This window comes from Crotalus tigris, unplaced genomic scaffold (genome assembly GCF_016545835.1).
Source record: "Crotalus tigris isolate CLP2741 ecotype Arizona unplaced genomic scaffold, ASM1654583v1 scf7180000019143.106728444:792265, whole genome shotgun sequence".
Lineage (NCBI taxonomy): Eukaryota > Metazoa > Chordata > Lepidosauria > Squamata > Viperidae > Crotalus > Crotalus tigris.
In genome coordinates this window covers 55,785-82,712 of record NW_024097400.1, presented here as the reverse complement: position 1 = coordinate 82,712, position 26,928 = coordinate 55,785, and the positions used below count along the sequence as shown (strand labels likewise).

Here is a 26,928-nt window from a genome sequence, read left to right as displayed (position 1 = left end):
TGCTAAATCCCTGGGCATCTTCCAGAGGCCAGCAGGACAGGCAGCTCACGTGCATTCATCAAGTTGTGTGAATGAGACAGTGAGGTCTCACACTGCCCTGGTGAACGGCGGTGGCAAATGTGGAAATATTTTAACCGCAAGATGGAGATGATGAATTTGCCTCTTTGCAGGGTCCGTGAAAATGTGGGAAGCAATGGTGCGTGGAGCATTTTAAGCACTCTCAAGTGCAATAGACAAATTACCAGCGGAAACAGAAATAGAAAACTATAAATATAAATATTTTTAAAAGTTGAGCATTATTTGTTAGTCAGCAAGAAGGAAAGGATTCTACTGAAATTTTCTGTTGCACAGAGTTCAAAAGAGGTGAAGAAACCTCACAAAGTAAAGTCTTTTCCTTCCATTTTTGCCAATAACTCTCTCACTTAAATTGCCATTATTATTATTATGGTTTATCGCACTGTCAGCCAGATGTTTAGACTGTGTTTGGCACTTTTGTTCACTTTTCGAGTCCTTCCAAGGATCTGGAATAGACAGATGTTGTTGTTCAGTGGTGATAAAGGCACCATCACAGGATGTAAGATTATCATCATCATTTTCTGCCAATCAGCCAGATGTTCAGACTGGATTTGGTGTTTTTGTCCACCCACCGAGTCCTTTCCAAGGAGCTGGGATAGGCAAATGGGGATCTTTGATGGTGTTAAAGTTATTGTTGCAGGATGGAAGCTGTTCCAAATAAAGCTGCCTTTTGCAATTGACCAAGAGCGATTTTGTCAATATTGATGGTGTTCAAGTGGTGCTCCAGATGCGCTGGGATCGCACCCAGTGCGCCTCTTATTGCTGGTGCTACCTTTGCTTTCATTTGCCACAGTCGTTCTATTTCTGCTTGGAGGGCTTTGTATTTATTATTCATATGCTAGGATAATGTGACACTTTGCAGAAAACCGGTCCGGTTTACCAATTGGGCGGCTGTGTCAATGGACCGAGTAACCAAAAGACACAAACTGGCTGTTCTCCAGATCGGCGGGATTTAAAAAGCTTGAAAGTCGGGATCGTTCTACCCCTAATTCATCCAATGCCCAGCGGGTTGACATCAGTGGGGTGGTTGGAATTTCAGATTTTTTACCAGGGACAATGTGGTGAAGCTGGGCTGCCCAATCGATCCAGCTGGCTGCTCCTGAGACTCTGCCATCGCTTTGCTGGACAAAAGAGGTTTTCCGGGAAGAGGGGGGACCTGCTAGTCTGTATCTGCACCCGTAAAAACACCCCGCCCTTTCCTAGAAAGCCCCCCCCCCCAAAAAATCCTGCTGCTGCTGGAAAATCCAGGACCACTTTGTGGCTCTCCATTTGGACAATCTCCCGGGGATGCAGCGGATCGATCCCCATTCATCCTCCACGCCTGTGGAAAGGGCTCCCGGGACCCGCCAGAAGGCCAGTTCAAGGCCGCTTTGGCAGCCTCCCCTTCTGCTGCTCGGTGTCCCTCACTGTCTCCCCCCCTTCCCGAGGGGGGGGCTCAGGCCGTCTGTGTTTGCAAGGAGGGAGCAGACGGATTAATCAGGGGGAAGAAGTGTGAACATGCTGTCGCTTTCCCCAGTCCGTCTGCGGCGCCCATTGTGGTGGGGCTGTCCATCGTCCCACAACATATGGAGGGCATTGTGATCGTGCCCGGTGGCAGCCCACTTCCTGGGAGGCGACAGCTTGGGCGCCTCCCTCTCATCCAGCCTGGCTCCTTTGTGCTTAAGTGGCCTTCCCAGACGGACAGAGCAAGCTGCTCTGCGCAAGAGACGGCCCCAGGATCTCTGTTGCGACAGTTTGCGTTAACTTTGCGCTCCTCTAAGAGGGCAGCTGCTTCACCTGGCTGTGACAGGGCAGCGAGAGGTTGGTGGGGTCGAACGTCAGGGAAACATGGCGGATTTCAAGGTTTCTGGGGTCAGAATAAGTCAAGCTCATCAATTGTACTGCCCGCAGGCATTGTCTACCTGTTGCATGACCCTTACTGAAAGCACTAGTGCAGTGTTTCTCAACCTTGACCATTTTAAGGCATGTGGACTTCAACTCCCAGAATTCCACAGCCAGCATTGCTGGCTGTGGAATTCTGGGAGTTGAAGTCCACATGCCTTAAAATGGTCAAGGTTGAGAAACACTGCACTAGAGAAAGGGCTGTGGGGAACAAAGTGATTCTCTACTTCAGTGGTTCTCCACCTGTGGGTCGGGACCCCATTTGGGGTCGAACGACCATTTCACGGGGGTCGCCAAACAACGCAGTCCGCCATTTTTTCCCCCTTTTCCTTAGCTGTGCTACTCCCTTTTATTCTATTGGCTTTTGAAAGCCAATAGAATAGACTCTCTTGAATAGAGTCTAATTCTATTGGCTTTCCAAAGCCAATAGGAATTGTCCAGGCTGTCTCTGCCCTGCTGAGCCCGCCAAAAGTCCCAGTCTGCAAACGGTGCTGCACCCGTTGAGTAGTCCTCGACTTACGACCGGTTGAGTAGTCCTCGACTTATGACCGGTTGGGGGTCGCGGCATTAAAAAGGTTGAGAACCACTGCTCTACTTCCTCCATCTTGAGGATGGCAGACAAGCAAATCCCTCCAAGTTTGGGGGGCAGCCCCCCGTTTGCTAGGAAGCCACGACACCCTGGGTCTCCAAGACTGACTCCGACCCCGGACAGTTTGCTACTTAAGTCTGTGTTTTTCAAACTGGACAAATTTCAAGTGGGTGGACTTCAACTCCCAGAAATCCCCAGCCACCGTGGAAACTGGCTGGGGAATCCTGGGAGTTGAAGTCTACCTGCCTTAAACGTTGTGGTGGTTGGAAAAACCCAGCTCCACAAGACAGGGCCAAAGAGAACGGTGTTTCTAGCCATCGTCTTTACTAGTGAAAGAGATTCAAGAAAAGAAAGACGCCTTTTCTGTCTTCTGGTTCAAGCCTCTGATTCTTCTCAAGGGGGGGTGGGGGTGGGTGGGGGTGCTGCTGCTGCTCAGCGTTTCCTTTCTTTGCTGGTCGGGGGCTTCCGGCTGCTGTGGGAACTCTTGGACACTTTCTGGTTGCTCCCAGACAAGGAGCCCATTAAGGAGGAGAGTTTCCTGGACGCCTGGCTCACAACTGGAAAGAGAGGGAAGATGACACAAGAGGAGGTTTGTAGCTCAGGGCTGAACGGTGGGGCGGAGGGAGAGGGTGGGAGGAGGACTGTGGGGTCCTGGGTGCTCCTCCCTGAGCAGGGCAGTTTTCCTGCAGACCTTTCATGACCCAACTAGGTAACATCATCAGTGTAGAAGGGAGTGGAGCTTGTGAGGAGGAGGAGGATTGTGGGGTTCTTTGTGTTCCCTGAGCTTGGTTGTTTTCTTGCAGACAATTCATTACCTGACAACATCTTCAGTGCTAGAAATGAGTGTGGGATGTATAAAGAGGTGTTTTTCTTGCAGACCTTTCATGACCGAACTAGGTAACATCATCAGTGCTAGAAGGGGAGGGATTGCGGGGAGGAGGAGGGGGGGAATGACTGTGCTAGAAGGGAGTGGGGATGGTAGAAAGAACAAAGAGAAGGAGGAGGGGGAGTGGGGAGGACAACAACTCTGGGGGCCTGGGTGCTCTCTGAGCTGGGTGTATTTCTTGCAGACGTTTCATGACCCAACTAGGTAATATCATCAGTGCTAGAAGGGGGGATTGCAGAGAGGAGGAGGTCTGTGGGATCCTTGGCATTCTCTGAGCTTGTTTCCTTGCAGATGGTTTATGACCCAACTAGCAAGCAACGTCAGTGCTAGAAGGGAGAGGCGTTTGTTCTCTTTTGTGTACAGTGGCTTTCCTGCACCCCGTTGCTTCTTCTTGGTGGTTCCTTGATTGGTGTAGTAGGGTCTCCTCTTTGAGCAGAGGGCTGGACTAGAAGACCTCCAAGGCCCCTTCCAACTCTGCTATTTTATCATGAAGGGCGATTCTGAGTCCAGCGGCCTTGCTTACCTCTCTTGGACGAACGGCTTCGGCGAGATTGGCTCGACTTGCTTCTTGTTTTGCTCTTTCTGCAAGAGGAAGAGTTTCAATCAGAACTCCGGCCCTTTTCGAGTGACTGTTCCTGTGCTGGCCCACGCCACCCGTTGGCCCTTTGCTGCCGCCGGACATCCAGCGAGGCTGCACCCTGAAGCCTTTTGCCCTTCATCGTGTCATTGACAAACACACGGATGCAAAAAAAAAGGTGGCTGTTCATTTGTGGAGCTAGAAAAAACTCAGGATAATAGCAATAGCCCTTAGACTTATATACCGCTTCACAGTGGACGGAAGGCGGAGTCAGCCTTGAGCTGGTCAGGATCGAACTGCCAAACTGCTGGCAGCCGGCAGCCAGCAGAAGTAGCCTGCAGTGCTGCATTCCGACCCCTGCGCCACCATAATGGATGGTGGAACGCTTGGGCAAAATAGGGACGGTTGAGGGTTTGAATTCTGAGTTGAAAGCTGATTCCCAGAGGGGGGAAGAGCAGGATGCAAGGGAAAGAAAGCATGCACGAGAATAAACAGAATGCAAAGCAAATGGTTCGATTTTGATCAGGAAGTTTAGACCCCCTGCGCCATGTCGGCCCTGACGGTTCAGTGCCGGGATGAATAAACACACAGCGTAAGGCAGTCTCGCTCAACTTCAGCAACAAGGCAGGTGGACATCAAGGCCCAGAATTCTCCAGCTAAGTAACATCATCAGTGCTGGAAGCGAGTGGGGTATCCAGAGCGAAGGAAGAGGAGAAGGGAAGGAAGACTGTGGGGTCCTTGGTGCTCTCTGGTTGTTTCCTTGCAGACGTTTCATTACCCAACTAGGTAACATCATCAGTGCTATTGAGTGTGGGATTTGCTGCCTGTTTATGCACAGTAGCTTGCCCTGCCAGTGTTGGGTGTGTGTGTTTTTTCCTTGATTGGCGTATTGTTTTCTGTCTGGTGTTAATCCCTGCTTGCCCACTGAAGGTGATGTTTTTTGGTCTGATGTTGTTACCTAGCTGGGTTACAAAATGTCCGCAGGAGAACAGCCAAGCTCAGAGTGCCCCAAGGACCCCCCCCACTTGCCCCTCCTCTGGCAGTTTCCATGGTGTACCTTTGACCTCCTGCCCCATGGGCCCCCTCCTGGATCTCCTTCTGAGCAACTCGGGTCTCGTATCTGCCGGTGGGCGACGGCTCCATCGGGCTCTCCTTCGTCCTCTCCTGGGAGACCCTCCAGGGCTCCTCCATGGAACTCTGGGGCTCCAGCAGGAATGGGCCCTCCAGCCTCTCTTGGATGGCCACCAAGGTTGGGCTGGGGCTTGTGGAGACGCTGGGAGTGTCCAGGAAGTCCATGGTGTTCCTGGGGCTGTCCGGGATCTCCTCCTGCAGGGTGCTCAGCACTTCTGCGATGGAGATCTCTCTCTCCTCCGAGGCCTGGGTGGCAGAGCTCTGCGGGGGCAGAAGAGAAGTGATGCAGGGGAGGGGGCCAGGGCAGCCCTCTCCCCAAGAACTGCCTTCTCCAAGCAGGCACTCTCTAGATCTCCCCAACCCCCCCCCCAACCAGCTTGCCAACTCACAACCGTTGCTTGGGGAGCCAAATCCCCAGACTTCCATGGGTCTTGGCGCCACTTATCCTGGTGAATGTCCGAGGGGGGGCGAAGAAGATGGACCACTTTGACCCACAAGTCAAAGTTGTCCTTCTGGTTGTCGGCTGGGGGACAGAGCTGGAGGTAGAAGGTGCGGCCGGTCACCAACTTGAATCGCAGCTGCTTCTTCTCCTGGTCATGGATGGTGATCTTGACGAAGCACAACGGAAGGAGCCTAAGGGGGGGGGGAGGAAGACAGTGGGGAGGGTCGTGCAGCTGGCTCATGCAACTGGAGGGGAGGGACTGTTGCCCTGGGCCACCTCCCTCCATCCTGTCTGTCTCGTTGATTTATCTGCTGGGGTTTGTATGCTGCTGTACAGGTGATCCTCTTAGAAGAGAATCTTCGTAGTTCAGGTTTGGACTCTGGGGTCCTGGGTGCTCTCTGAGCCTGCTGGTTTTCTTGCAGACGTTTCATGACCCAACTAGGGAACATCATCAGTGCTAGAAGGGAGGGGGGTTGTGGAGAGGAAGAGGAGGATTGTGGGCTTCTTGATGTTCCCTGAACTGGGTGGTTTTCTTGCAGACATTTCATTATCCAACTAGGGAACATCATCAGTATTAGAAGGGAGGGGGCTTTGTGGAAACAGGAGGAGGGAGGGAGGGAGGGAGGGAGGAGGAGGAGGAGGAGGCAACTGTGGGGTCCTGGGTGCTCTCTGAGCCTGCTGGTTTTCTTGCAGACGTTTCATGGCCCAACTAGGGAACATCATCAGTGCTGGAAGGGAGGGGTGTTTACTCTTTTTTTTTACCCCAAGCAAGGAACTACCAACTCAGATGGAGGAACCACTGAGAAGAAGCAACTGGGTGCCCCGCCAACACTGTATATAAACAGAGAACAAACCCCTCTCCCTTCTAGCACTGATGATGTTCGCTAGTTGGGTCATAAAATGCCTGCAAGGAAACAGCCAAGCTCAGAGACCCCAGAGTCCTCCTCCTCCCCCCCAAGCTCCCTTCTCTTCTTGCACTGATGAAGTCACCTACTTTGGTAATGAAATGTCTGCAAGAAAGCCACCAACCGCAGAGGACCCCACAGCTAGTCCTCAGCTGAGAAAACGTTTGGTCAGTGATCGTTCTGAAGGGGCAACCGCTCTCTGCTCTCCTGCAGCGCCTACAGGGAGCGAGTCCGCCAGCATTCGAACCGCTCTTAACAACGTCCAGGAGATCCGCCTTTCACAAAGCTGCTTGAAGCGTTTTCTTGCAAGGTGCGCTGAGCACCTCTTCCCAAAGCCGATCCGGATTGCTTCAGAGTACAATTAAGGTGTGGCCAAGGGAGAGACCCCAAAAACGCAGCCCGGCCATGGGGGGGGGGGGCGTGGGCATGGCTGCTGAGCCTTACCTGGTGAGCTCAAACTTCCTGTTCCGAGCCCGGGGGCGATACCTGTGCTGCAGGTTTGGTTGCAGCTGTTGAGGGAGGAGGACTGGCCGGGCCAGCAGCAGCACATCGGGCACCGGAAGACCGGGGCTGGTGGCGGCAATGGCGACGCGCACCTGCTGCACCTGGTTGTGCACATCGAGGATGCCACCTTGCTTGCTGACCTGGAAGACATGGAGCAGCTGGCTAGCCTGTTAACCTGCAAACCCTGGTTCGAATCACGCCCTTGTTCTGCCTTCGTAAGCGGGAGATGGAGTCCACCCGGATCAACCTTGCCGAGGCTGAGAAACGGCACAGGCAGCCCCTCACTCAACAGCCAGCACTGAATAAAGTGACCCAGAACTGTTTTTTCAGTCATTGCCGCACCCCCCACTCCCATGGTCACGTGATCAGAATTTGGGCAGTTGGCAACTGGCGGGTGTATGGACGGTCGCAGCACCCCGGTGTTGGCCGTGCGAGGGCCATTTGTAACCTTCCCATCCGGCTTCCGACAAGCAGAGTCTATGAAGAAAGCCAGATTCACTTAAGGACTGTCGTTTTGCTAAACAACTGTGGCAAAATGGTTATAAAATGGGGCAAAACTCACTGAACCACCAGAAATTTTGTGCTCATTTGTGGCTGTAAGTTGAGGACCACCTCTCCTGTATTCCATTAAAAGGAGACAAAAGTCAAGCTGAAAAGCCATGACAGAGTTTGAAAACACCGAAAGTCTGGGGTCCCATAGCTCAGGGGTCCAGGGCAAACAAGCATCCCTCTCCCCAAAGGGAAGCAAGTAAACCTCCTTGAAAACCACCCCAGCTGATACCAGCCTCATATCCAGTGGCAATCTGTTCCACAGCCCAACTTATTCTAGCCCAGTGGTTCTCAACCTGTGGGTCGGGACCCTATTTGGGGTCAAACGACCATTTCACGGGGGTCGCCAAACAATGCAGTCCGCCATTCCCCCCCCCTTTTCCTTAGCTGTGCTACTCCCTTTTATTCTATTGGCTTTTGAAAGCCAATAGAATAGACTCTCTTGAATAGAGTCTAATTCTATTGGCTTTCAAAAGCCAATAGGAATTGTCCAGGCTGTCTCTGCCCTGCTGAGCCCGCCAAAAGTCCCATTCTGCAAACGGTGCTGCACCAGTCGAGTAGTCCTCGACTTACGACCGGTTGAGTAGTCCTCGACTTACGACCGGTTGGGGGTCACGGCATTAAAAAGGTTGAGAACCACTATTCTAGTGTAAAAAAAAAAATCCTCCTTGGATTAGTCCCAAATTGTCCTGCATTCCCTGCCAACAGGTAAACCCCAGTTGCGACCTTGGCATAGCCGGATTCAGCCGTCTCGCTGCCCACCCTTGCCAAGCAATTTGCCGACGCCTGGCATCATCAGCCTCCCTCCCACCTCTTTCCTTCGGGCATCCTTTGCTGTCGCTGTCCTCGGGAGAGCTGCTCTGCCTTGGCAATCCCTTGGGATCCCTTTCCTGCAGGTTGGGGAGCCTAACGGATCACCTGGGAGATGTCATAGAGGATCCCTGCTCTCTGAAGATATCTGGCTGTGGGGGGAGGACAGGGATGGGATCTCAGAATGGCTGATGGGCCAGGGAACTGTAGCTTGCTCTGCAAGTAGTCCTTGGCTTATAACCACAGCTGGAACCTGTCACTGAGCCGTGAATTTGTGAAGTGAGTCATCAGGTGACCACACCCAATTTTGTGACTTTTTTTTACCAAGGGAATCATGCAATTGTTTAGTGCAGGGGTAGTCAACCTTGGCTCTTTTATGACTCGTGGACTTCAACTCCCAGAATTCCTGAGCCAGCCATGCTGAGGGGAAAGGGAGAGGTTTCCAAGCTGAGCCAGGCTGGCTCAGGAATTCTGGGAGTTGAAGTCCACGAGTCATGAGGGGGCCAGAGTTCCCCCATGCTGGCTCAGGAATTCTGGGAGTTGAAGTCCACGAGTCATAAAAGAGCCAAGGTTGCCTACCCCTGGTTTAGTGAATCCACCTTCCCCACTAACTTTGCTCATTGGGAACCAGCTGGGAAGATTGCAAATGGTGATCATGTGATCCCAGGGTGCTAGGATGTCATAAATCCATGCCAGTTGCCAAGTGCCAGAATTGTGCTCATGTGAGAATTCAGAGAAGAGCAACTAAGATGATCAGGGCCTAGAGACTAAAACATACGAAGAACGGCTGCAGGACTTGGATTTGGCTAGTCTAAAGAAAAGAGGAAATAGGGGAGACATGATAGCAGTCTTCCAGTATTTGAGGAGACTGCCAAAAGGAAGAGGGGGTCAAGCACCTGATGGCAGGTCAAGAAACAATGGTTGGAAACTGACCAAAGAGAAAAGCAACCTGGAATTAAGGAGAAACTTTCTGACAGTGAGGACAATTAACCAGTCCTCCAGTTGCCTCCAGAAGTTGTGGGTGCTCCATCACTGGAGATTTTTAAGAAGGGACTAGACAGTCACTTGTCTGAAATGGTAGAGGTCCTCCTCCTTGAGCAGGGGGCTGGACTAGAAGACCTCCAAGGTCCCTTCCAGCTCCTATTCTATTCTGAGTGTGGGTACACTGCAATGAACAGAATAACAAGAGTTGGAAGGGACCCTGGCGGTCTTCTAGTCCAACCCCTTGTTCAAGCAGGAGACCCTCAACCATCCTGGACAAAGGGCTGCCCAGTGATGGAGCACCCACAACTCTGAAGGCAAGCCAATCCACTGATTAACTGAAATCTCTCCTGAGTTCCAGGTTGCTTCTCTCCCTGACTGGTTTCCATCCGTTGCTTCTTGTCCTGCCTTCTGGTGCTTTGGAGGACAGGTCAACCCCCCCCCCCTTTGTGGCAGCCCCTCAGATATTGGAAGGCTGCAACAGTTGTAAGTGGCAGAACTGGCTGACTGTCACTTTTTTCAGCACCGTCCTAACGCTCCTAAGTCAAGGACTGCGTGTATTGCTGAACACGGGTGCTTCCCGCTGTGTGTGTGTGTGAGGGACTGGAGGGGCCCCTCCCCTCCCCGGGGTGCCTCTGCCTTCTGCCCCGGCCCTCTCACCTGGACGAAATCGCTTTCAAACATGGCAGCGCACTTGAGCAGGTTGTACTCGCCCAGGCGGAGCTGGCGCTGCAGAGGTCCCATGTTGGTGTTGAAGAGGCCTCGGCTGCTGGTGGGGTTCTTGGGGGCCTTGGATGCTTCCATTGCCTTGGCTCCTTCCAGGCCTGCCTGGGAAGAGGGGGCAGCGATTGGAAGGGGGCCGGGGCCAGGCCGGGGCCCAGAACGACGTAGGACAGCCCATCCGGGGTTTGGTTCATTTGCTTGCACACAATCGACAGACTCTTGCCGGACTAAATAGCAATATCATTGTAGGCTTATATCTCGCCCCGTAGGCAGCTTACAATGTCAACACTTTATTTGCATCTTGCCTCCAACAATCTGGGTCCTCATTTCACGGACTTTGGAAGGATGGAAGGCTGAGTCAACCTTGAGCCTGGTGAGATTCGAACTCCAGACTCTGCCATGCGGGCAGAGTTTGCCTTGTGCTTTAACTGCTCTAAGATACACCCTGGGAGATTCTAGGCTGGGAGCGGCTATCCTAAGCCAGTTCCTCTTCGCCTCTGGACTGCGCTGCCTCTCGTCTTGCCCTCCTCCTTAGCACCTGCTCCCTCCCCCTTGGGAAACCGCTGCCTCGTTGTAATCCATCACAGCCCTCCACCTTCCTAGGCACCATCCTTCCCAGCAGGTGATGCTCCGGAGCTCTCCAAACGTGGCAACTTTAAGACGTGTGGACTTCAACTCCCAGAACTGGAGTGGGGAATTATATGGCCACCAACTATGCTGGCTGGGGAATTCTGGGAGCTGAACTCCACTCGTCCTACAGTTGCCACGTTTGGAGAGGCCTGCACCGGAGCAAGGCAGAGCTAGCAAGGCTGAGAAGGAGTATCTTTTGCCCAGGGAGCCCCATTCTGCTCTCTCTGCCCAACGGGCTGCTGTTTGGCAGGGAAGCATGGGAACGTGGATTCCTTATGATGCTTTCTGTGGCTCGGGTGTCCCAGATCTCCAGGGACGTGGGCACGGGTGGAGCAGGATCTTCACCAAGAGGGCATACTGAGCCCCTGGTGGCGCAGTGCTTAGAATGCAGGATCGCAGGCAGACTCTGTCCACTGCCAACAGTTCGATCCTGACCGGCTCCAGGTTGACTCAGTCTTCCACCTTTCCATGGTCAGTAAAATGAGGACCCGGATTGTTGGGGGCAAATACACTGACTCTGTAAACCACTTAGAGAGGGCCGTAAAACACTACAAAGTGGTATATAAGTCCAAGTGCTACGGCTATTGCTATCTTGCTGGAAACTCATGCAGAGAGGCGCCCTCTCCCCGTCTGTCCCCAAGGCTCTTCAGCTGCCCAAGGGAGGGAATGTGGTTGGAAATAATGGGGGACTTTCAGTTCCGAGAAACATGCACAACAGAGAAAACCTTCTCGCTCCTTTGGAGAAGTCGCAGAGTCGTCCTGCTTGCCCTTGACAATCCACATGGGGCCCCGGAGGGTCCCAGCCTCCTCTCCAGATGTCTGGGACTTTGGCCCCCCCAGTCCTGGGCTGTTAGCCTGCCTGCTACTGGGGCTGGGCAAGCTGGTGCCAACCTCCCCAAGGGGCCATGGCGCCCCCTGCCCCGTGAGGGCTGACCTGGGGTCTTCTGTGGGCCGGCCTGCTTGCTCCGGGCCATCTCTCTCCCCCTGGCCATGGCTGATGGTGCTTGTGGGGCGGGGGGGGGGGCGATGTCACGCTTTCTCCTCTGTGACCTCTGCCTTCATTGCCATGGAGACCCCTGCAGAACTCAGGCACGAAGGCTCTCCCACCTGGTCAGCAGCGCTGGGGGTCTCGGCAGAGAGCAGGCCAGGTTGGGCCATCCGATCTGCACCTCCCAAGCTTGCCTCCAGCAACCAGGAGGGTTGAGCATCTGGCTGGGGTGTTGCTGAGCTCAACTCTCCCCTGGGCTCCCCCAGACTGTTTCTTCCTTGCAGACAATGCTTCCGCTAGCCTTGGAGAGCTTGCTTGCTCAGTCTTCAGTTCTCTCTTGAACCAAGGGGGCTGCTTCCTTCTGCCCCATGGCTGACCCCTTCTGGCTATGACACCTTCTTTTCCCAAAAAAATCCTCCTCCCCCCCAGTAAGGAAATAGTTCCTGATGCCTTCCTTTAGCACAGGAGAAACTGCGGGTGGGGGGGCTGGAGACGGAGGGAGAGGGCTGGGCATAAAAGGCCCCCTTCACTGAAGACCCCCTTGATCCCAAAATGGTCAACAGCAAAGGCTTTTTCTCCCCAAAGGGAGAGAAAAATGCCTTAAGCCAGGGGTGTCAAACTATCGGCCTGCGGGCCGGATGCATCATAGCAAGACCGCGCCCACCCCATTGCCGGCAATAGCAAAAAAGTCGTGATACGTCACGGGTTTGACACCCCTGCCTTAAACCTTTTTCGTCATCACCATATGAAAAAGATGTTGAAACTCTGGAAAGAGTGCAGAAAAGACCAACCAAGATGATCAGATTAGGGGCCTGGAGGCTAAAATATGTGAAGAACTGTCCCAGGAATTGGTATGTTTACTTTGATCAAAAAAAAAAAAAAGAAGTGATATGACAGCAATCTTCCAATATTTGAGGGGCTGTCACAGAGAACAATAGGAGGTCAACTATTCTCCAAAGCACCTGGATGGAAATTAATCAAGGAGAGAACCAACCTGGAACTAAGGAGAAATTTCCTAAAGGTGAGAACAATTAATTATTGGAATGGCTTCCCCCCAGAGGTTGTGGGGGCTCCATCACTGGAAGTTTTAAAGAAGAGATTGGACAATCATTTGTCTGGAATGTTCTAGGACAGTGGTTCTCAACCTTTTTAATGCCGCGACCCCCAACCGGTCGTAAGTCGAGGACCACTCAACCGGTCGTAAGTCGAGGACTACTCAACTGGTGCAGCACCGTTTGCAGAATGGGACTTTTGGCGGGCTCAGCAGGGCAGAGACAGCTGGACAATTCCTATTGGCTTTGGAAAGCCAATAGAATTAGACTCTATTCAAGAGAGTCTATTCTATTGGCTTTCAAAAGCCAATAGAATAAAAGGGAGTAGCACAGCTAAGGAAAAGGGGGGGAAAATGGCGGACTGCGTTGTTTGGCGACCTCCATGAAATGGTCGTTCGACCCCAAATGGGGTCCCGACCCACAGGTGGAGAACCACTGTCCTAGAGGGAAGCTGTTCCACTAATTGTTCTGTCAGGAAATTCCTCCTTAGTTCTAGGCTGCTTCTCTCCTTGGTGAGTTTTCATCCATTACTCCTTTGTCCTGCTTCTAGTGCTTTGCAGGTATTTATTTAATATTTATGAATTGAAAATTAGAAACTCTCTAAAGGGGTCTTCCAACTTAGCCCTTTTATGACTTGTGGACTTCAACTCCCAGCATGCCTGGCTGAGGAATTCTGGGAGTTGAAGTCCACAAGTCATAAGAGGGCCAAGTTTGAAGACCCCTGCTCTAAAGCATGGAGGCTGGCGCCACCTAGCGGGAAAAGCAAAACCAGAGAAAGCAAATGTTCTGAGTTTTGTAGGGCAATATTTAGGGATAATTAAACCAAATAGGTTTTACTTACATAAACGCAAATGCTAAGTCTAGTCTTAACTGAGGCTACAAAAGTCAGATTTTAATATATAATATTTTGGTGCATTCACACAGCATGCTAAATCCTAAATATGGTTAACAAAATAGTGTCTGGAATTACAGCAAGAAGAGACCTCCAATTAAATCAGGGGTCTCCAAACCTGCCAACCTTAAGACTTGTGGATTTCAACTCCCAGAGTTCCCCAGCCAGCCTGGGATTCTGGGCATTGAAGTCCACATTTCTTCAAGGATCCAAGGTTAAGACACGTGGCTGTGTCTTAAGACGAAGACCTCCTCTGAGGCTTCTTAGTGAGGACGAAACTGGTCTGTACTGCCCCCTGGTGGTGAACATAACTGAAAACACCACAGTTGGTAAAATTTGGTGCATTTTCATTGCTAAACAAGGCAGTTTAAGGCAGCGGTTCTCAACCTGTGGGTCGCGACCTCATTTGGGGTCGATCGACCATTTCATGGGGGTCGCCAAACAACGCGATCCGCCATTTTTTTTGTCAGCCGGCGCAGGAGGCGCCGCCGCGCATGGACACCACGCATGGGGCCGCCACCGTGCATGTGCACCACGCATGGGGTGCCGCCGCGCATGCACGCCACGCAGGGGCAGTGCATGGGGCGCCACCACACATGCGTGCTGCGCAGGGGCCGCCGTCGTGCAAGGGGCGGTGCATGGGGGTGGCACCGTGCATGCGCGCCGCGCAGGGGGCGGTGCGTGGGGGCGCCGCCATGCATGTGTGCCGCACAGGGGGCGCCACCGCGCATGCGCGCCGCCTGCTTATGTCCAGGGTCGCCGTATAAAAAGGTTGAGAACCACTGGTTTAAGGAGATGCACCCAATTTTGTGATCTTTTTTGCCATGGCAGTTAAGCAAATCACTGTTGTTATTAAGTGAATCATGTGGCTGTTAAGTGAATTTGGCTTCCCCCGTTGACTTTGCTTTTCAGAAGCTGGTTGGGAAGGTCATAAATGGAGATGACGTGACCTGGAATGCCGCAACCTTGATAAATCTATGCTGGTTGCCAAGTTTTGATCACGTGACCATGGAGAGGCTGCTATGGCTGTAAGTACAAGGACCGATCCTAAGTCCCCCGAGTTAAGATCGGGGGGGGCTGCTGGCAAAGGCTCTCCCCCTGCCAAACGTCTAACCTGGTTTCCAACGTTTTTTGAGGAGCAGGTTGCAGGTCTCCGAGGCTCTCCTGTGGAAACAGTAGGCAAAGATCCAGCTTTTGATGGGCTCCCCCAGGAAAGGGAGGCTGGAAGGACCCACCACACCGGGACTGTTAACCCACAGGCTGCCTGCGAGTGAGCGAGCAGGGCACAGAGCAACCTTTATCCCAGGAGTTGTGAAGTTCGGGGCTTTTTCCCCCTCTGATGTGCAAAGGGGGGGGGGACAGGGAGAGCCGCAAGTACCAGGGGCAGAGGAAGGAGGAGGGGGGGGGCACGTCCTTCCGGCTGCTGGCTGGCACCGGGTTGTACACAAGCCCCCGTGAACAGCTACAAATCCCGTCCACCTTCACATGCACACACAACCTTTTTGCTTTCAAGAATATCCTGCCTTTATTATTTTTTACAAAGAACTCAAAGTGGTGAACTTTCTCTTCCCTTCTTCAGTTTTCCCCACAACAACAACCCTGTGAGGTGGGTTGGGCTGAGAGAGAGGGATTGGCCCAAAGCCACCCAGTTGGTTTTTGTGCCTAAGGCAGGACTAGAACTCACACTCTCTTCGTGATTGCCCCAACCTCACACTTTTGCACGCGTGGATTCTCTTCTAATTAGGTTGTTTCTTATGTTGTTATAAGACCAGGACACCCCCGGTCTGATGTACTGTGAACCCCACAGAGTCACTTAGAGCTGGGTGGCATCAAACTGAATTTTTTGAAAACGTCCGATCTACTCTACTCTATTTGCTAAAGCATGCTGCAAAAGTTTGGGGCGGGAGATGATTTCACGCAGAAGAATTTAACTTCACATTTGCAAGACTCATCCAACTAAGCTCTGCTAAGCACAGAGAAAGGAGGCAGCGGGCAGGGCTTCATGCCCAGACTTGCAGGCTGGGCTGGCAGGAATTTTCCTACCTGATTACTGTTTTCATGACTGTGTCAAGGGGCCCCCGCCTTTCTGCTCGAACACGGGACGTCAAGGCTGCACTCCGGGCCTGCTCAAAGGAGACGAGCTTCACAAATTCAGCCAGGGAGTAACTTCTCATCTGCCAGGAAAGGTTGGCACCTCTCCTGCAGGCAGGGAGACGCTGGCAGCAGGAGGCAACGGATGCCGCCTTTTTTTTTTTTCTCATTCCAGCCAATGGGTAGATAAGAGGATGGATGGCACGTCCCTTGCAGTGAGGGTTCTGCTGGGGCTCAGGGCTTCATGGGAGATGTAGTTTTTTTTTTACTTCTAGAGCAGTGTTTCCCAAACTTGACAATTTTAAGGCATGTGGACTTCAACTCCCAGAATTCCACAGCCAGCAACGCTGGCTGTGGAATTCTGGGAGTTGAAGTCCTCACGCCTTAAAATTGTCAAGTTTGGGAAACACTGTTCTAGAGCAGTGTTTCTCACCCATAGTAACTTGAAGAGCGGTGGACTCCAACTCCCAGAATTCTCCAGCCAGACATAAAGTCCACCAGTCTTAAATCATGCTGGCTGGGGAATTCTGGGAGCTGAAGTCCACCCATCGCCAAGATTGGAAAACTCTGTTCTAAATTTAAATTTGACAAAGGTTTCATAGAACGGTGGCAGAAGCTACAGGCCCCCAGTTGACATAAGCCAGCCCCCTCCCCGGGAAAGCACAGTTTGGGAAGGGGGGGGTCTGACTCATTTGCCTCCCCTTTTGTCAGGTTTTTCTCGGCTCTGGAGGCAGCAGCAAAGGTCAAGAAATGGTGGGATCCTCCAGACAGGGGCAGCCTCGCTGGAGTCTTCAAGGAGAGACCGGACGGCCTTTTGCCTGGGACGGAACAAGGCCTTGGGCAGGGGGTTGGACTCGGCAACCTCCAAGGCCCCTTCCAGCCCCGGGATTCCCAATCGGCCGCCGGTGCCGACCAGAAAGCCGGAGGAAGCGAGGCCGCAAAGGCCCCGTGCGGATGAAGCCGCTGGCCGGCCCGGAACACGAGGCGGGGAGCAGCCACTTCGCCCCGCGGCTGCCCCGCCGCCCGCCGGTTGAGCGCCACGCGCGGCCGCGCCGCTCCGCGAAGGCAGGAGCTCTGCGGAAGGCCCGAGGCCATCTGGACGGGCCCCCTTCGGGCGGGACGCGGCACCCGTGGACAGCCCAGCGCCCCTCTTCTCACGTGCACCGGAGCCCTGCTTCGTCGCCTTCCCGCGCCATCTGCGGCCGGCATCCAGCGGCCCCTCTGGGCTCCCGCGGGCCGGGGCTGCCCGGGGCGCCGCGTCGCCGCCGCCCTCCGAAGCGGAAAGCCGCTTGGAAAACTATGAACGGAGCCTGGGCCGCCGTGGGATTGGCCAGTTTGAGGAAGCCACGCCCCTTTCGTCTTTTATCAATGGCTCTCTCGGGCCGCGGACTGGCTGGCTGAGGGGGCGTGGCAGGCTGATCTAGCCAGGAAAGAGGTAATGAGCTCATAGAATCCTAGGGCTGGAAGGAACCTTGGAGGTCATCTAGTCCAGCTCCCTGTTCAGGGCAGGAGACGTTATTCCACCCCAGACAAAGGGCTGTCCAGTTTACTCGTGAACACCTCCAGTGATGGAGCACCCACAACCCCAGGAGTCAAGTCGTTCCGTTGATTGGCGCCCCTGAAGTCCCCTGGACCCTCCTTCCAGGCGAGGGGTGCCCGGATGGGTTTCCCACGCCTGGGGTGGCCCCCTCCCCACCAAAGAGCAGATAAAGCCATCTGCAAGCTGCAGTAACAGCGCGAAGTTTGAATCTAAAGCAGAAAACCCTGGAAGAAGAGAAAATGCAAGGGGGAGTGGGGGCTGGGTTGTTTGCAGGGCATTTTTGTGGATTGCAGCCACTTCTGGGGTTGTGAAAATGGGTAACGCAATACATCTGAGCGTTTGGAGCCCAGTTTCTCAACCCTGGCAACTTTAAGACGGGTGGAATTCAACTCCCAGAATTCTCTAGCTTGCACGTACTGTACAGGTGGTGGTCCTCAACTTATAACTATTTGTTTATTGACCGTTTGAAGTTAGGCAAGCCCTGACTGATCCTCACCCTTACTACTGTCACAGCATCCCACATATGTAATCAAAGTTTGTGCAGTTGGTAACCAGCATGCATTTACGAGAGTTGCAGTCTCCCAGGGTGATGCGATCACCATTTGTGACTTTCTTGGCCAGTTTCTGACATGCAAAGTCCACGGGGGGGGGGCTGGATTTGACCATGTGATTTACGTAACGACTGCTGTGGTTTGCTTAACCTCTGTGGCTACAAAAGTTGCAAAATTGGGCGCGATTCCCTTAACAACGACCTCGCTCAGCAACAGAAATTCTGGTCCCAATTGTGGCTGTAAGTGGAGGACTACCTATCTGCACAGCCGGTTTGTCAGTTGCAGCTTCCAAAAAATTTACCCTGAGCAAATATCCAGAGATCAGCTCTCAGGCATTTTTTACCTGGAAAAAGATTTTGCGGCCAAAAAAGATGACTCACGGGGATTGAAATGTGGGACAGATGTGCAAATGAACAGAGCAGGAAACAAACGGCTCTCTGTTCGTTGTGTAGCCTCGAATTGTGGGAAGGAGCACAAAGGACACCCAGCAGGCATTAAATGGTCAGGGGACTGAATCCCCAAACCCCTCCTCATTCACACCCAAAAAGTATTATTTCTTTTTTTGTGTGTGTAATATGTCTTTTTGTGTATGGGAGACGGTGAACGATTCACAGAGTCGTGAACTGAGACTGGCGGTTATAGAAACCGAATGAATAAATAAAGCCATACTTAAACCTGTGTCAGGAAAAAATCTATAGGAATTGAAACATTTTATTAATTTTTTATTGAAATAATATTCAGCCATTTACATAGTCCTCGACTTACAATCTTTCTTTTGAAGAATGTTTCAAGTTATGGCTTTGAAAAAAGTGACTTATGACTGGTCATAATAAGAATTTGGGTTTGACCGGTCTAGAGAAAAGAAGGGCTGGGAGGACAAGATAGCAGTATTCCAGTATCTGAGGGGCTGCCACAAAGAAGAGGAGGGGGTCACGTTATTCTCCAAGGCACCAGAGGGGAGGACAAGAAACAACAGATGGAAACTAGTCAAGGAGAGAAGCAACCTGGCATTAAGGAGAAACTTCTTAACAAAGAGGACAATTAACCAGGGGAACAGCTTGCCACCAGAAATCGTGGGCATTCCATCACTGGAGATTTTTAAAAAGAGGCTAGACGGTCACTTGTCTGAGATGGTATAGGTTCTGCTTGAGTGGGGGGCTGGTCTAGAAGACCTCCAAGGTCCCTTCCAGCTCTATTTTGACTGATTAGTCCTTACACTTATGACCATTATGACAGTCACATGATCCAAATGCAGGTGCTGGGCAACCGGCACGTGTTTACAATGGTTACAGCATCCTGGGGTCTTGTGATCACCAGGTGCGACCTTATGCTGCCCCCCCCCCTTTGACAAGTAAAGTCAATGGGGAAACTTGGGCTCACTTAACAACCACGTGATTCATTTAACAGCTGCAGAGATTTACTTAACAATTGTGACAAAAAGGTGAAATTGGGAGCAACTCACTTAATAACCGGCTTGCTTAGCAAAAGAAACTCTGTTCCCCAATTGTGGCCACAAATTGAGGACCTCCTGCTTTCCAACTCTCAACGCAGCTGGCAAAGCCAAAAATAGGGAGGGGAAAAGAAGACTAGAACTGCTGCCATTACACTCTGCATTCCAGAGCCTGGCATCTCCCTGGCAGAAGATTCACCTGTCCCATTCACCTGTCACCCTTCAGGGCATGGGCGCACCTTCGGAAGGGCTTCTCCTGAAGGCAGGTGGTGCTAGGAAGCACCAGCCATCTGAAGTGTGTCCGTTGGCCATTGGCAGCCTGGGCAAATCTTTCAGGAGAGCATCATGGGCTCCTGGCATCCGGCACCAGCTGTGTGGCAGCTGCATTTGGCATCAGGATGCAGAATAACAGAGTTGAAGGAGACCTCGGAGGTCTTCTAATCCAACCCCTGTTCAAGGAGGAGACCCTAGAGCAGTGGTTCTCAACCTTTTTAATGCCGCGAGCCCAACCGGTCGTAAGTCAAGGACTACTCAACCGGTCGTAAGTCGAGGACTACTCAACTGGTGCAGCACCGTTTGCAGAATGGGGCTTTTGGTGGGCTCAGCAGGGCAGAGACAGCCTGGACAATTCCTATTGGCTTTTGAAAGCCAACAGAATTAGACTCTATTCAAGGGAGTCTCTTCTATTGGCTTTCAAAAGCCAGTAGAATAAAAGGGAGTAGCACAGCTAAGGAAAAGGGGGAAAAAAATGGCGGACTGCGTTGTTTGGCGACCCCCGTGAAATGGTCGTTCGACCCCAAATGGGGTCCTGACCCAAAGGTGGAGAACCACTGCCCTATACCATTCCAGGCAAATGGCTATCCTGTCTCTTCTTGAAAACCTCCAGCGATGGAGCAGCCACCACCTCTGGATGGAAGCAGTTCCACTGGTTAAAATTCCTCCTCCGTTCCAGACTGGAGTCTCTCTTTAATGACCTTCCACTCGGTGGTTCTTGTCCTGCTCTCGGGCGCTTTGGAGAAGAGTTCAGCCAGCTGCTGATGTCAGCCATTCAGCTCCAATTTCTGGAGACGTTTCCAGCTGCCCTTCAAACGAGCAGGTTGTAGGAGTAATAATAATAATAATAATAAAGTTGGAAGGGATCTTGGAGGTCATCTAGTCCATCCCCCTGCTGAGGGAGGAAACCCGTTGCAAATGAGACGTGGATAGACCTGTGTTGGAATCAGCTTGGGGAGCTGCAGGCCACCAGTGACTTCCGCCGGCACCTTTGTGCAGGTGTTGAGCAGCATCAGGACCAGAAAGGCTCAGTGGGACAGTCCCTCGTTCTCTTGATTGGAAAGGCTGCCTCACCGCACAACCTAGCAGGCTCTATCCAGCGTTTTTCAAACTTGGCAACTTGAAGACGTCTGTATTTCAACTCCCAGAATTCCCCAGCCAAACACGGGGAATTTGCAGTGATTAGACAAACACTTTGGTCATTAAGTGAACAATGTGGTCGTTAAGCAAACACCATGGTCGTTAAACAAGTTCATTTTCCCCAATGGGCATTTTTTATTGGAAACCAGAAGGAATTGCTAGAATTCCGGCAAAAAATATAGAAAATCAGTCCCGTGACTGGGATGAAATGACCGTGTGTATGTGTGTGTGTGTGTGTGTGTGTGTGTGTGTGTATTTGTGTGTGTGTGTTTGTGCATGGCTGTCAAAACTTCCAAAACAGGTCAAGTAACTCTGGGGAAGTTCTGTCGTAAATTCGCACAGTTCCTAAGCAACAGGCCGTTAAGCGAGGACCGCCTGTGTTTTGTTTGCCTTGAGGGTTCGGAGCCCCATGGCACCCCGTTTCCTCCCACCCTCAGAGGCCTCTTTGGCTCTTGGTTCTCATTCTCTGAATTTCCACCCTGGGATCAGCTTCCTCAGCGTCCCCCCCTCCCTTCCCTGCCCTCGGAAAGCCTCGTGAAACAGGAAACCTCGTGTGCGATATATTTACACAACACATTGTCATAGCTCAGAGGCGATAGCGGGAGATGTTTGGCCAAGGAGGTTGCCATAACCACACCGCAGAATCCGCCAGGCGTCCCCCAGGGGCTCTGTCCCGCAGCCCCCCACGGCCGGCTGAAGGTTCAGCCTGGCTTAGAGCCGGCACGGGTGCAGGTGAAGGCAGGGCCGGGCCTGGCACTACGGTCCCCATGTGGCGCTCGGTCTTGTATTGTTTGCGTGATGATTTTAAAAAGGCTGGCTAGGTCAGCTTGGGAAATCTGGACTAGATGGTCCTATAAGCCGAGTGGAAGTAGTTCTCGACTTACGACCATTCGCTTAGCCACTGTTCAGAGCTACAATAGGACTGAAAAAAAGTGACCTAGGACTGGTCCTCACACTTAACGGCCGTTGCAGCATCTCCAGGGTCAGAGATGACCAAAATTCAGGCACTTGGCACCTGGTTCATATTTATGACCGGCGTCCGGACATCCTCCCTTGTGACCGTCCCAAAGAAGCAAAGTCAGTGACAGAAGCTGGATTCACTTAACAACTGCAGCTGTGTCAAAACAGGTTGTAAAATCAGAGGCGACTCGCTTAACAACCATCTTGCTTAGCATTGGAAATTCTGAGTCGTCGTGATCTTAAGTTAGGGCCACCTGCAGATAAATTCACTGGTCACAAATTCTGCGAATTGGGAGGGGAGGGGAGGTGGGCTCTCAGCCCTGTCTTCAAGATGTATATTGGTTTACCTGCCAGGGAGGCTGGGCTGAGAGGGAGGAACTGGCCCAAAGTCACCCAGCCGGCTTTCGTAGCTAAGGCGGGACTAGAACTCACGTCTCCTTCTTTCTACGCTTTGCCCCTTAGCAGGTTTCCTTAACCAGACAATGATGGAGTTTCCTCCCAAAAGGAGTCTTAAGAAAATATAGCGTAAGAAAAGACGGCTCTTTCTTTTCTACCACTCCCCTCCACAAACCTACCAGCTGCATTTTGGCCTCAGGGCTTGTGCAAATAAAACGCCTGTGTTTAGTTTGTGGATCGCAGTGTTGTCCCAAACCAGAAAATCTGGCTAATCCCTGAGACTGTGATTAGGTGAAACATGGATAAATATGCTCTTTATGAACCCAGCCAATAAATTGCATCGTAAATTGCATGGCCCCCATCGGAGCTGAGTTAAAGAACTTTAGATTCTTAATTGGTTTCACCATACCAAGGATAGGAAGCTGTTGTACACTCTGTTGTGCCCTTGTTAATGTGTCTGTTGCTTACTAGATCTTGCTATTAAGTTAGGGTGTCTATTGCTTCCTAAACGCTCACCCACTTAATGCAGCGTTTCTCAACCTTGGTGACTTTAAGATGGGTGGACTGGGAGAAAAAAGCTGGCTGGGGAATTCTGGGAGTTGAAGTCAACCCATCTGAAAGTCACCAAGGTTGAGAAACGCTGCATTAGTGGGATAAACTGAACAAACAATTCCTCCTTGTCAGCCAACCTCAGTCACAATGTCACAAAATGGGGAGAGGGCGGTTTAAGCTCTCCAGGGCAGCCCGTCAACCTTGACAAATGGTAGTTTTCGGGAAAAATGCATCACAACGAATCATCTGATCCCATCCCAGGATTAGGAGAATCAAGACTTCTGATCAGACCTTGAGAAGATCCATTAGCTGACCCCTGCAGGGGAATCTGGGTCACACCCTAGTAATAATACAATATTTACTGCCTCTTTTCTCAACCCCCCCCCCATAATCCGGATTTCTTGGTATTGTGAAACGTAGTGAAGCCCACCCAAAACAACCAGACAGGCAATAGCAGGATTTGCAAAACAAATCAGAATAATGGAGTTGGAAGGGACCTTGGAGGTCTTCTAGTCCAACCCCCTGCTCAAGCAGGAGAATCTATATAGATAACCCCCAATTTACAACCATGGTTGAGCCCAAAATTTATGTTGCTAAGTGAGACAGTTGTCAAGTGAATTTTGCTCTAATTTACAACCTTCCTTGCCACAGTTGTTAAGTGAACCTGCAGCTGTTAACTTAGGAACCCGGTTGTTAAGTGAATCTTGGCTTGTCAGAAGGTCACAAGAGGATCCCATCACCCCGGGACACTGCGACCGTCATAAGTACATGCCAGTTGCCAAGCCTCTGAATTCTGGCCAGGGAGATGCAGCAGAGATTGTGGGTGTGAAAAACTGTCGTAAGTCACTTTTTTCAATGCCATTGTAACTTCGAACCGTCACTTAATGAATGATTGTAAATTGAGGACTATCTGTAACTATGGACCAGGATAAAATATATACCCTGACCAGGGTAGGTTCAAGTGGGGTGGGTGATTTGGGACCCTGGGGCTGGGGGAAGTCCCTCCTTGCTTTGGTAGATGTGGCAAACCATCATGGTATTTCTCTGAAACTCGCTTGTCATCTAGTTTAGGATAGAATTAGGATTTAAAAAAAAACACTGCAGAGGTGAGAAAGAATGCCTTGCTGCGCCTTTCGCTCCCGACTAACTTATCTCTGATTTATTTCCTTCTGTGTCCTTTTTAAAAAAATCCTTAAAAAGAGATGGGGATTAAGACCCCTTGCATTGTACAAAGAGGGCAAAGTTTTTTTTTCCCCGCCCGCCCACTCCGCTTTCCCGAACGAGCGAACCATAAAACTAACCGGCCGCCAGGAAGGAGGAGGAGGAGGAGAGGGAGGAGGAGGGGGCGGGAGCGGGCGAGGGAAGAGCGGGCGCTGGGAACTTCGCGGCGGAGACAATGGAAGCGCCGGAGGGAGGCGCGCGGAGCCCTGGGAACAGCCGCGCCGAGTCCGCAGGTTCGAATCCTCCCTGTTCACACGCCGGATCAGCGGGAGGGGGAGAGAGGCCGGAGCTGGGGCGGGGGGCCCCCCTGCGGCGCTGCTTTTGCGCCGGATTCTGCCCCTTCCAAGGCGAGGAGCAGCCCGGCTCCGCTTCGCCCCGCGCGGGTCCCCTTTCCAAGCGCCTGAATCGGATCCCCCCCCCCGCGCTTCCTTTTTGCAATTGCATGGAAAGCGGAAGGAGCCGCCCGAGAGGGAGAACGCGGGGATTCGGCGGCCGGGCAGGGACAAAAGCCGGAGACGGGGGAACCGGAGCACGCCAGCCGCAGCCGCCGCTCTCGCCCCGAGGGTAATTCGGATCGAGCGCGCCCGCCTTTTGTTCTGGCGCCTTGCACCGCCGCAGCTCCCGTTGCAAGCGGGGCTGCCCGGGCGGGCTCCCCCCGGGGGTCGCGGGGCCGTTGGGGGGCCGGGCAGGCGGGGTTGCGAGGCCGGGCGGCCGCGCCGAGGGGCCGATCGAGGCTCTCCCCGGACGGGCCGCCGTGCGCGGGGAAGGAGACGGGCCCCTGGCTGGGCGCCGGGCAGCGGGGAAGGGGAAGGCCGGGCCGGGCCGGGAGGGAGCCGTCCGGTCCCGGGCGCTGCTCCGAGGGGCGAGACCCGCCCCGTCTTGGCCTGGAGGGGACGTGGCCGACTCAGCAGCCCAGCCCAGCTGGCGTGGGAAGCGGCCGCGGGGCCGGATGGGTGTCCCTGCCCAGGGGAGCCCCCGTGCCTCCCCCCCCCGGTCTCTGCCCGGAGCCCGGCCCTGCCCTGTCCGGAGCCCGGCGGCTGCGGCTTCCTTGGCTGGCCGGTTGCCCTCCGCCCGCCCGGCCTGGCCTGTGAAGCGGGCGGAGGTCTTGCCCCCTTGGGCCTGGGGTGGTGGGTTCCTTTGCCAGTTGGCATCAGGGCCATGTTGCAAAGGGTACGCGCGTGTGTGTGTCCTGCCCGGGGCCTGGCACGGTCTTAGCGGGGGTGGGTCGGGGGTTGCACGTGTGAACCGACTGCAATGCAACCTTGGTGGCTTGCAACTGGCCCAGGTGAGCAGCCGCTCCGGGCAGGCCTTGGGGTGACGTCAGGGGGCCTCGCCTGGTTTCACGTACCTGTTGCTGCCTCTCTGTCCTGCGTGGGCTCCTCCACGCTCTCCCGCGACAACAAGCCACGCTTGGCTTTAACCACCCGGCTAACCTGGGCCACCCGCCAGGCACTGAAACGGCCGCGGCGCCGCCAAGCTGGAGTCGCCCAAACTTGGTGCAATGCGCGAGCTCAGGTGTTGCGCGGCTTTAGTTGCGCCCCTTCCGTGGGTCCCTCCTGGGCCCGGGGAGTCGCAGGCCGCCCGCTCGCCCAGGCCTCCTCTTTGGCGGCTTAGGAAACGGGGGGGGGAGCGGCTGGGACCCCCCCAGGGCTGAAATTACAAGCGGGAACTGGGAGGGGGGAGCCGGCCCTGCAGGGAGGGCGAGGAGGATGCGTGGGTCCGTTTGAGTGAGGTGGGAACCCCACTTCTGGTCTGAACAGGTTGTGAAATTGTGCGAGGCCACTTTGGGGGAGAAGAACCCCGAATCTGGGCCTTCCCCCACCCCCACCCCTTCTCCTCCCCTCTGCTCTCCGCCCTGGTCTGGTGAAGACGAGCACTGGGGCAGGCAGACGCAGCGTTGGGGGGACTGTTAGCCTTGGATCGGGCAACCCTCTTCGCCCCAAACCCCGAAGTGCCATTCTGGCTTAGTGCAAAGTGTGAATGCAGGGCACGGTCCCCCAGCATATTAAACCATGAAGATTACAACCTGTGGTTCAGTATATGGGGGCGGGGGGGGGGTGTAAAACCTCCCCTCCTTATCAGATCTATTTGGGGGGTGGGTGGGAGGAACTTGTGTCTTGACTGTGAATGGGGGAATCCTTTTTTCTGGGCACAGAGCTTCCCCCCCCCTCCCCAGCTTTTGTGTGTCTGTGTGTGTGTCTGTGTTTGGCTCTTTTGCACTTCCCCACCCCCTGCAAGAATGGGGAGGGTGCAGTTTAGCTGTGTGTGTCTGTGTCCTCTGGCTGCAAGAAATCCCCCCTTGGCTTGGAAAGATGGATGGGTCTGGGTGTGAAGCGTGCCAGGGGGGGTGTAACCCATCTGTTTCTCTAGCAGGATGTGTGTAAGGCCTTTTGGGGTGGGGTCTTTTTCTCCCCAGTTGGAGGGTCTGGAGAGAATGAGGATCTGAGTTAGATCTATTGCAATGGGTGGGGGAGGGGGCTGCAGCTAAGCGCAAGGGGGGGGGGGTAACTGGTTGCAGCAAATTCCATCTGCTTAGCAAAAATGCTCTTTTTTTGTTTCTGAAATGGAGATGATGGTTGTCTGAAACCTGGAATCTGGCCTGGGTCAAGGCAGGGGCCAGAAGGCCCCCCCCCATTTCTGGGGTGATTGGCACTTCTGGGGCTCACCAAGCTGTTCCCTCCGGATGGTGCAGATTCAGCCTTTTTTGTGTGACTTGCCACACGGTGCTGGAGTTCCTAAGATGAAGGACTTAATTTTTATTTAACTGGAAACATTTGTAGAGTCCATTTTGTGACTCGGCCTTGTGTCCTGTTCCAGGCTGACGGGAGACCTGGCCAGTTCTTTCAAGCAGGTTCTGGGCCTCAAAGAAGTCGGTTTAACTCTGGTGTGTTGAATAAACCATAGTTGGCTAGGTTCACGCAGCAGGCTGAGCTAAAATAAACCGCATTTGGGCTTCAGCATGTCAGGCATGTTTTTGCTGTGGGAAATTCATACCGCTATTCTTCTGAAAATGACCGCAAATATAAAATTATTTTCCTTTTTGTTTTTGCAACGGATTGCTAGGCTGCAGCTCCCCCCTGCCTCAGGGCCAGGCTGGGGCTGAATGCTGGGAGGGAGAGCTGAATACAGAATTTCTCAT

At 53.1% G+C, this 26,928-nt stretch overlaps 2 protein-coding genes across 9 annotated transcripts in view; one reads left to right on the top strand and one right to left on the bottom strand.

Moving 5' to 3' along the window:
- Positions 1–2,926: 2,926 nt before the first annotated feature.
- Positions 2,927–25,293, bottom strand: LOC120315498 (protein FAM71B-like). 7 transcript variants are annotated; one of them, XM_039359918.1, is made up of 8 exons: positions 25,138–25,293; positions 14,730–14,779; positions 9,991–10,158; positions 6,931–7,130; positions 5,529–5,772; positions 5,066–5,400; positions 3,955–4,013; positions 2,927–3,102 (listed from the first exon to the last, which is right to left on the bottom strand). In XM_039359918.1, the coding sequence occupies exons 3-8, from the start codon at positions 10,132–10,134 to the stop codon at positions 2,978–2,980; spliced, it is 1,107 nt and encodes a 368-aa protein (XP_039215852.1). In that variant the 5' UTR covers positions 10,135–10,158; positions 14,730–14,779; positions 25,138–25,293; the 3' UTR covers positions 2,927–2,977. The 7 variants fall into 7 exon arrangements, with proteins under 7 accessions (XP_039215852.1, XP_039215846.1, XP_039215848.1 ...); XM_039359912.1 differs by lacking the exon at positions 25,138–25,293 and adding an exon at positions 15,659–15,999 and having other exon boundaries at positions 9,991–10,154; XM_039359914.1 differs by lacking the exon at positions 25,138–25,293 and adding an exon at positions 15,659–15,999 and having other exon boundaries at positions 2,930–3,102.
- VANGL2 (VANGL planar cell polarity protein 2) overlaps positions 23,928–26,928 on the top strand; it is a 33,885-nt gene continuing 30,884 nt past the window's right edge. Inside the window, exon 1 of one of the 2 annotated variants that reach the window (XM_039359910.1) lies at positions 23,928–24,022. The gene's annotated coding sequence lies outside the window, so the exon portion shown is untranslated. Of the gene's footprint in view, positions 24,023–24,213; positions 24,354–26,928 lie in introns of those variants that run through there. The other variant, XM_039359909.1, reaches the window with a different exon arrangement.

Excerpts from the sequence above, each read along its gene's own strand:
- LOC120315498 (XM_039359912.1), bottom strand. The coding sequence starts at position 15,876 with ATGAGAAAAAAAAAAAAGGCGGCATCCGTTGCCTCCTGCTGCCAGCGT. Across the intron at positions 14,780-15,658 it reads GTCATGAAAACAGTAATCAG|GAGAGCCTCGGAGACCTGCA; the intron begins GTAGGAAAATTC and ends CTGTTTCCACAG. Across the intron at positions 5,773-6,930 it reads AGGAAGTTTGAGCTCACCAG|GCTCCTTCCGTTGTGCTTCG; the intron begins GTAAGGCTCAGC and ends CCCCCCCCTTAG.